Here is a 10,397-nt window from a genome sequence, read left to right as displayed (position 1 = left end):
GAAACCCCTTCCACTTCTTCAAAAGCTGATAAAAAGGATGGCAGCGATCTAAAAATTTTGAGATGAACCAGTTGAGAGTGGCTAGCATCCCGGTCAATACTTGTACTTCTTTCGGGTTGCTTGGCGATCGAAGACGCTTCACGGCTTCTATTTGGTCGGGATTGACCTCTATCCCCTTGTTGGTGATCAAGTACCATAAAAATTTGCCAGCCCCCACTCCAAAGGCGCATTTTTTTGCGCTAAGATGCAGTCTATGCTTTCGCAACACCTCGAACACTTCCCGGAGATCCTCTACATGCCGGACCTCTTGCTTGCTTTTTGCCACAATATCGTCGATATGCACTTCGATCGTATGCCCAATTTTATCCCGAAACATCCTCGTCATCATCCGTTGGTATGTTGCTCCGGCATTCTTTAGGCCAAAAGGCATCACGGTGTAATGATAATTCACATCGGGGGATATGAACGCCGTTTTCTACTGGTCTTCACTGGCCAGGGCAATCTAATGGTACCTTTGGAAGGCATCCAGGAAACTCATCCTTGGGTGCCCATAAGTGGCGTCCACTAATTGATCAATCTTTGGCATGGGGAACGGGTCCTTTGGGCATGCCCGGTTTAGATCTGTGAAATCCACACAAACCGTCCATTTGTTGTTCTTCTTCCGGACAACCACAGTATTTGCCAGCCATTCCGGGAAAAAGTTCTCCTTTATTGCTCCTACCTCCTTCAGCTTCTCTACCTCCTGTCTTACTGCCTCAACGTGGTCTTTGGCCGACCCTCTCAGCTTCTGCTTCTTCGGGGCATATGAGGGGTCTACATTAAGTTTGTGAACGATAAACCTGGGATCGACCCCGGGAACTTCATAAGGATCCCAAGCGAAAACATCTAAGTTTTGAACCAGAAATAGTAATACTTGGACTTTTTCCTCGCAACTCATGCTTGCTCCGACCTGAAAATATTTATTAGTGTCCGGTAGTATTTTTACCTTTACTAACTCCTCAACGCATCTAGCCCCCTTCCCTTTTCGGGGATCCTTTAATTGCTATAATGGGTCTTTTTGGGACACATCTTCCCGCTCAACACCCCCCTTTTCGGGCCGCCTAACCTCCATGTCTCCAACCAGTTGCCCGGTGATTTCTCCCTGACTAACCTGATTCCCCTGCTTCCAGTTCACTACAGCAATAAGGCATTGTCTGACCACTTGCTAGTCTCCTTTTATTACAATAACACCCTGCTCGGTTGGGAATTTAATCTTTACATGCAGTGTTGATGGGACAGCCCTCATTGAGTGGATCCATGGTCTTCCCAGGATGGCAGTATATGGGGAAAATGAACTTATTATTGTGAACGTTACAGATACCTCTTTCTCTCCCATAATCACGAGGAGAGAGATTTGCCCCTCAGGAATCATTACTTTGCCATCAAACCCAACCAAAGGTGAAGTGTGCTTTATGAGGTCCTCCTTCTTTAGACCGAGTCCCTTGAATAGATCGAGGTACATCACGTTGGCCCTGCTTCCCTGGTCTATCATCACACTTTTTACTAAGAAGACGTTTATCCGGGCCATGACCACTAACGCGTCATCATGTGGCCGAATCGTCCCCTCTAAATCGTCATCGTCAAACGAGACTGGCTCCCGTGCAAACTTCATCTTCTTACCCGACGACTATAGACCTGGGTTACCTTCTACCGATACTACTGTCATACTCCTTTCCTCCTTCCTACAATGAGCTTCTCTGGCACAACATGGATTACTTCAATTACCCCCACAGGGGGTGGGAGAAGGTTTCTCCTTTGCCGGGTATCTTGCCCTAAGACTCTGTCCCCTGAGTCTAGCACGAAATCCTTTAAGTGCCCGGCCTTGACTAGCTACCCTAGGTGGTCATTTAATACCTGGCACTGTTTGGTGGTGTGACCCATGTCTCGGTGATAAGTGCAGTACAGACTCTGATTCCTCCTAGATGGGTCCCCTCCCATCTTGTTCAGCCATCGAAAATACGGCTTGTGTTTGATTCAGTCAAGAATCCTGTGTACTGGTTCCTTAAACGTCACGTTCACTTCTCCCATTTGTGTGGCCGGTTCTTGAATCACCAAACCCTCACGAGGCCTAAATGGGAAACCTGCCTGCCAGGGACGAGTTATCATTTACTCTTTGCCTTTGCTTTGTAGCCAGTCATCTTCTAATCATTTGTATTCCTCAATGCATCTCATAAGCTGCCGCATGCCTTTTGGCGGCTTTTTGGTTAACGACTCTCGTAGCCCTGAATCCTCGGGCAACCCTATCCTAAATGTGCTTGCTGCCACCCTTTTGTTATCCCCGCTAATCTCGTTGTATAGCTCCCAATATGGGTTGGCATAATTACGGAGGGTCTCTCCCCCCCTCATTTTCATTGAGAGGAGCGTGTCTACTGGCTGAGGTACTTGGCTACACGTCACAAACCAGACTCCGAACTCTTGAACCAACTCGGAGAAACTACGTATGGATCCTTTCCGTAACCCACTAAACCACCTCAATGCAATTGGTCCTAAACTTAAGGGAAATACCTTGCACATGAGTGCATCGTTATGAGTATGCAAAGACATCATCTGAATATAATGGCTGACGTGTTCTACCGGATCAGTCTTCCCGTCATAGTAGTTGAACGGTGGGCGAGCAAACCTATCCGGCATTTCGGCTCGCTCGATTTTGTTCGAAAACGGGGATCGAGTTGCTTTTCGCAGAACGCGACTCATAACGTTCATGGCAGCATTCCGGGGTCGTCTCTCTTCCGGGGAGAGTGAGTTGCTTACTTGATTTTCCCGAGAATGTGAACGATCTCGACATTGCCCTGATTCCCGGGAGGGAGACTGGTTCCTATTTCGTCGAGACCTTCTCGAGTGCGAACGGTCTCGATACCGATGGGATTCCCAGGAATGTGAACGACTTTGCCGTAGTTGAGGTCTGGACTGATTGGATCCCTCTTGAAAGTTCAAAAACGTGTACAAAAACACTTTTGAACGTTTAGACCCCCAAAAACCAATTTAATCAACACACGCAATATGTTAAACAATAGTGTGCGGAAACTTAACATATGCTATAACATGGTATTGATTAAACAACTATCTAAGCCACATCAAAATAAACCACAGCAGATAATGTAAAGGCAGAGATAGAGAGGAAGGAAGATGCAAACACAGCGATAACACCAGATATGTTATCGAAGAGGAAACCGAAGACCTCGGCGAAAAACCTCTCCGCCGCCCTCCAAGCGGTAATCAATCCACTAGAAAATACAGTTGGGATACAAGGACAGCAATAGACCCTCCAAGCCTAATCTACCCAATGCACCTAAGCCCTCCAAGCTTCTTGCTCCAACGAGGTTGCGCCGAACCTTTTTCTTTTCTAGCTTTCCGGATTCCGCTACTACACCGTAGCATCAACCAATGAATATTGGCTCCTTCCTAACTGCTTCCCAGAACTCCAAACGTCTGTCTCACAGAGATGATAATGGTGAGAACCAGGTTTGGTATAATGGCCTCTCAAGGATTTGACAATGGAGAGGAAGAGAGTGAGGGATTTTGATGAGACTCTAAGGTAGAGATTGTGGGTGAAACAATCTGGTTTTTCTTTAGGGTTTCTCTTTCAAAATTCTCTCTGGAAGCTCTCTTTCAATCGTGGGTTAAAAGGGTATTTATACTGAAGAGGAGTGGAATACGAAACGTCAGGTTTTTCCAAAACAGGGGTGGCTCGCGGCTTGACCTCGCGGCTTGACTAAGTCGCGAGTTCCAGTCGCGAGTTAACCGTATGGCCAGTTGTCCTGTTTTGTCCTGTAGTGCTCCAGCTAGCATGACTGTTCATCTTCCAGCATGCTTGGCACGTGTGCATCTTCTGGCGGGTTGAAGCCGCGAGACCAGTCGCGAGTCCCAGCCGCGACACTCTGTTTTCTTGCACACTCTTGAGCAATCTTCACACTATCTCACTCACTACCCTTACAACAAACCCACCTAAATACAGGGTTACTAAATGCTGAATTACAAGCAAATTTGGCACGGAATAAAGCCAATTAGATGGTTGAATAAATTCAACCTTACAATCTCCCCCTTTGGCTATTCCGTGACAAAACCCTAAAACAGACTCTAGACTTAACATGTGAGTTGGGAACAGTTGATCAAAACTCACTCACACCTAATTCTAGAAGCTGTGAAGCACTTGAATCATATGAACATAAACTCCTGAAACACAACAATACACCATGATCATTGTAAGCAGAAAATTATAAATGCATATGAAACAGGCAATATGAGATCAAGCATAAGATGGAGTTAATAAACAAACCATGGCTTGATCAACCAGGTGAACACCACAAGGTAGTGATCACAGTGTTCATTCACACTTGGAATGACCACAAGGACATACAAGTTAACAAGCACAAGGCAAGACACTTGTATGTACAACACTCAACCAATGCATAGCACACAAGGCATATGCATCTAGGAACAATCCTACAAGGGCACAAGAGTGACAGTACATAAACCACAATGCAGAACATTTGGATTTAAAATACTGATTTCACATAGCATAAAGGCTGCACTTAAGCATGGTACATACCACAAGGCCTACAAACTTATGCATAAAACATAAACCCTCAAAGCTTACAAAAGCATATGGGTACAAACACAACAAGTACCTGAATAACATCAACAACATATATTAAAGATTAAACCAAAAGTATATGAAATGAGTTATGAACAGTTATACACCAAAACACAGTGTATTAAAATCATAAAAACCATAAAAACACTAATTACTCCCCCTCAACAAATTACTCCCCCTCAAGAGCTGCTTTTCTGCTTCAATTATCAATGAACTTTCTCCCCCTTTTTGACATGGAATGGCCAAAGGGTCACTGGTCATGCTGAGTTGTGAAGCTGTCAAGTGTAGCAGCCAAGACATCAATCTGGTCTTGCATGGCTCTCATTCTGTCAGAATGCTCAGTCTGGACTGCCCTGATCCCATCAAGCCTTTCCAGAATGATCTGGAAAGCATCTGGAGGTGCATCTGCAGAAGTTGAAGCTCTGGACCTCTTGCCACTCCTCCTTGGTGTTGAGGTGGATGCATGCCCTGCTGCCTCTGCATCAGTCTCCATTGGGACTTCCTCTCCTTCATCACCTTCATCTTCTTCTCCTGGAAGCCTAACACTGATCCTTTTGCAGGTAAGTTTGTTAATTGCAGAGGGTGTAGACATGTGACTGATGTCTTGAGGAATTTGAACACCCTTCCTTCGAAATATCCTCATTAGGAGACTGGGAAAGATCAGTTTTGGTCTAGATGTTGTTCTTGTCTCATCCACAATGATGTCAAAGATGTGGGAACTGATATCTATGAAGTTCTTCTCTTTGAGATCCATCAGAAAAATTGCTCTAGCACAATTGATTGTGGTCAACTTCCTAATAGGATAAAGGTTAAACATCATGATTATGGTTAGAACCCTCATGTCCACTGGAAAGGCAGTGGTATTCAAACACTTCCCTTCTCTCTGCCCACCTATTCTCTGTTGAACTGTTTCAATAGAGACACTCCTATCCTTGAAATTGACAAACTCCTCATCATCCAAACCCTCAAGCCCTAGTACATCATCTATGACATGTGCATCCAAGATGAATTCTTTCCCTCTAACCCAGCAATTTAACTCATTCTCCTTTATCACAGCATTTGAATAAAATTCTCTAATCAGGGGTTCACACACCAAAGGGAAATCACTTAAAAGTTTGTCCCATCCTCTTCCTTCAAAACAACTGGGAATAAAAGTTTGCCTTAAATCATCCAAATCCACAAATCTCTCTTGAATGATTCCTGCATTCAAGAAGTTATCCTTGTATCTCTCAAAATGGTGAACTGACCTAAACAATCTAGGATCCATCTTAAGTCTTTTGTCAGCCTTCTTCGCAGTAGATTTCTTCTTCTGAGGTGAAGGAGCCATCTGTGAACAATCAGAAAAGGCCACAACAACATATAACAATATATGCGCATAACCAGTCAGTACCATGTAGTTAATAGAGAGAGATATCAATCAAACAAGTGAACTTCAAACACTTAAACAGCAAGCAATTTAGTTCAAACATATGGAAAAACCAAGCCTAGGATAGGAAACACATGAACAACATGGTGTAGCTATCCTGAAGGCAGATGAAGGAGATTGAGGCAGATTTAAAAAAAATTATATGACAAACAAACAATATGTTGAACCTATCAGAGTCTTTCCACAGATTATCAATCTAAGACATGCACATCGTGTAAAGGAGAACTCACAACCTCAAACAGAACCAATAGTAACATCTCAACAGCTCAACGTTCAGATTGAAATGAAAGGAATATTTAGCTAAGCACAAGAGCAATAGGACAATGACTATCATTAACACAACCTATAACAACAGAATCCACAAGCTAAGCAAGAACAAAGAGCAGAGACCGAACCACAAACCCATTTCAAAAACACAATCAAATGCGAAAAATCAAGGGTAAAAGCACAAAATCAAGTAGAAAAGAGTGAAAATCAGAAAACCCATACCTGGAACTCGACGATTTTGGGCTGTAAGGATGCAACACAAGAGATTGGAAAAGGGAGCACGGAGTGTTTGGGAGGGAGAATGTTTAGCGAGAAGATGAACAGTCACAAAAATTCGAGGGAAAAACTGAAAAAGTTTAAAAACTGCTTCTGTTTCTGCAAAACACGCGATTTTCGCGACTGGTTTAAGTCGCCACACAGTCGCCAGATCAAGCCGCCAAAACAGTCAAGAGGAAAATTTTGAAAAATTTTTCTAAGTGTTTTTCGCGACTGGAAGGTCTACCCGCGAGAGAGTCGCGAGCTGAGCCGCGAAAATCTCTGAGTGAATCTCGCGACTGGACCTTCCACTCGCGAACAAGTCGCCAAAACTGACCAGCGAAGATGCGACTGAGGATCGCGACTTGACACACCCGCGACTGAGCCGCCAAAACAGGGCAAAACTGTATTTTTGAAATTTTTCAGATTTTTCAGCAAAACACTTTCCAAAAACACCTAAAACACTCAAAAATCTTTCTGTGCCTGAATTAACAAAGATTGAGCATGTGAAAACACATTTTATCAAGTACAATCACACAAATGAATATGGCATTTATCAAACATAAACTTGTGTGTTGTGTGTGGATATCAACAATGAAATAGTCCTTTGTCTAAAGTGAAGCTTCAATGATCAATTCAACCAAGGCATACACAATTAGCACTAGATCATGTGACCAATCTCAATTATAGAAATATGAATATATGACTTCCCACACAACTGGATAACATAACTTGGAGCCTTTCATTTGACTCCACTTTCAGCCATAACATTTGATCTTTTGAGGCAATCATCTCTCATTGTGAGAGGGATAAACAATACTTTTCTTTGAAGAACAGGCCTTTGGCCTTTTTGAAAAAGAATTTTACTTTTGATATGAGGTCGCTTACCCTTTTTCCTAGTCAAAATACTAGAATGTGCGACAGGCTTTTGCAGCTCAATATCTCTTTTCATTTGGAGATTTACAATTAGTGAGCTCTTTTTAGCAAAAAAATAAAAAATGGGAAGAGATATAGACACAAGTCTATGCATGTTTCAAGATCAACATAACCATTCACTAATCATTCATGACAAGTTTGAAGATCTATTTACAACAATCACATAGATTTCAAGATTTTTCCCAAAGTGATATGGGTGCATGAAAACAAGCAATGCTCGAAAATGCACAAAGCCATTTGCACAAAGGTACAAGGCAAAACGAGTTTTTAAGACAAAACCCAACAAAGTCAATCAAGCTTTTTGATTTTCAAATTTTTTATGTAATTTTTGGATTTTTGACTCAAGAAACAAAAAGATTGATAAATCACATTTAAGAAATATTTACAAACAAACAACCAAAATCAAAAACAACAAGCATACCAAACAAACATAGTCACAAAGCATAGGAAGTATTAATGCATGGACATGTTGTAATGCTTATGCATGAGTACCCCTTTTCACCCACACGACACTTGCGTTTGGGGTGATTTCCTTAGAGGATTGGGTACGGGAGTTAGGGCTTTCAAACCTTCGTGAGAAGCTTTCCAAGCAGTTGGTGAATGCACCAATCATCTTCATCACGTTCATCATTCCGGGATCTCCGTTTTGCTCTCTAGGTTGATCCCCTGCCCACGTTCTCCTATCAACTCTTGGTCCTCCTGACCTTTGAGGAGTAGCACTGTTCTTTGCTCTTAGCTTTTGGCAATTTGGTCGAGTGTGCCCTTGAAGTCCACAGTAATGGCACACATACATTCCTCTAGGACCTCTTTGTGGTCGAGGACGTGACTTGGCACGAGACTCAGACCTGCCCACATACTGATTATGATGATTCAGCATCCGTTGGTCCACCACATTCTTCTTCTCCTCCACCTCGAGGTTCACACTAGTAGAGTCCGCTACAACTGAATCTTTGGATTTCACAAACTTCACTTCTTTAGTGACATTTCCAGTTGAGCTACTTCCTCCGGTATATCCCAGTCCGGATTTGTCTGAGAAGCTCTTTTGAGATGATATAACATCATCAAGCTTCTTGGTGGTGACCCTCTCTATTTTTGCATTTGCTTGAACAACCTCATTCTCAAGGAATCTCACTTTAGTGTAGGCTTCGGACAGCTCACCATTAAGAGTTTCAATCTCGCATTTGGCCTCCCTATACCGGATTAGGAGACTTTTGTAGTCCTCCTCAGCCTTCTTCATCTTTCTCACAGCAGCCTTGGCCACCCTTGTGTATTCACCAGATTTCTCCAAAAGTGAGTTGTAATTTTCTTGAAGAGTAGCTGTGCTTTCTTCTTCTTCAGCTTCCGATTCTTCAACAATTCCTAGTGAGTCATCCTCACTATGTTCTCCAAGGTCTTGAACAAGCAAATTCAATTCATCCGAAGACTCAACATGAGCAATAGTCATGAAAGCTGAGTAGTTCCCTTCTCCATCACAGCTCTCTTCAGATTCTGAGTCGGATGAGTCTGAATCACTCAAGGTCGTGGCATACACCTTGCCTTTTGATTTCAAATAGTTAGGACATTCCCTCTTGAAGTGTCCATGCCCGTTGCATTCAAAACAAGTAACACCTTGTGTGGATTGGGATTCTTTTCCATCTTTCCTTTGGAAATCCCTCTTCTCCCTTCCAGAATTTTGGAATTTTCTCTTATCATCAAATTTTCCATTGTTTTTGAATTTCAAAAACTTCTTGAAATTTTTAACAAGATAGGCTACATCCTTGTCCACCATATCTTCTCCCGAAGTGCCTTGATCTTCCACCTTCTCATTAGTGGTCTTTAGAGCAAGGGATTTACTCTTCCGTTGATTTGGCAGAGTCATCTCATAGGTTTGTAAAGAACCAACCAGCTCCTGAACCTTGATATCGTCAAGATCCTTGCTCTCTTCAATGGCTGTTACTTTAGCACGGAAGCTTTCCGGCAATGATCGGAGGATCTTCCTGACAATCTTAGAGTCCTCCATCTTCTCCCCCAAGTTAAATTTACTGACAACTACTTCATTTAACTTCCCATAGAACGAGTCGAAAGACTCATCCTCACTCATCTTGAGCTCCTCAAACCGAGTGGTCAGCATTTGTAACTTGGTATCTTTCACCTTCTTCGTGCCTTCATAAGTTGTTTCCAGAATCTCCCATGCAACTTTGGCAATGGTAATGTGAGAAATCCTGTGAAATTCATCTGGAGATACACCACAGAAGATAGCATTTAGTGCTTTACTGTTAGCATTAGATGCAGCAAGAGCTGCCTTATCCCATGTGGATTTGGCTGCCTCAGGTTTGGTCCAACCCATCTCAACAGCATCCCACACGGATTCATCAATAGAGCATAGAAAAGCTCTCATACGAACCTTCCAAAACGCATAATTACTTCCATCAAAAAATGGAGGTGCATTAAGGGATTGAGACCTATCCATCTCAAAAAGGGAGTCAAGGATCACACAATGGTAATGAAACCAAATAACTGTGTACCCGCTCTGATACCAATTGAAAGTTCAAAAACGTGTACAAAAACACTTTTGAACGTTTAGACCCCCAAAAACCAATTTAATCAACACACGCAATATGTTAAACAATAGTGTGCGGAAACTTAACATATGCTATAACATGGTATTGATTAAACAACTATCTAAGCCACATCAAAATAAACCACAGCAGATAATGTAAAGGCAGAGATAGAGAGGAAGGAAGATGCAAACACAGCGATAACACCAGATATGTTATCGAAGAGGAAACCGAAGACCTCGGCGAAAAACCTCTCCGCCGCCCTCCAAGCGGTAATCAATCCACTAGAAAATACAGTTGGGATACAAGGACAGCAATAGACCCTCCAAGCCTAATCTACCCA

General features: G+C 42.7%; 1 protein-coding gene across 1 annotated transcript; it reads right to left on the bottom strand.

The window, feature by feature from the left end:
• Window positions 1-2,184: 2,184 nt before the first annotated feature.
• LOC126722620 (uncharacterized) lies at window positions 2,185-2,670 on the bottom strand. Its single transcript, XM_050425763.1, has one exon. The coding sequence runs from the start codon at window positions 2,668-2,670 to the stop codon at window positions 2,185-2,187; it is 486 nt and encodes a 161-aa protein (XP_050281720.1).
• Between the last annotated feature and the right edge of the window lie 7,727 nt (window positions 2,671-10,397).

Source organism: Quercus robur, chromosome 4, assembly GCF_932294415.1.
Source record: "Quercus robur chromosome 4, dhQueRobu3.1, whole genome shotgun sequence".
Lineage (NCBI taxonomy): Eukaryota > Viridiplantae > Streptophyta > Magnoliopsida > Fagales > Fagaceae > Quercus > Quercus robur.
Note: the sequence above shows the minus strand (reverse complement) of the source record. Positions and strands in the feature narration are given on the sequence as shown.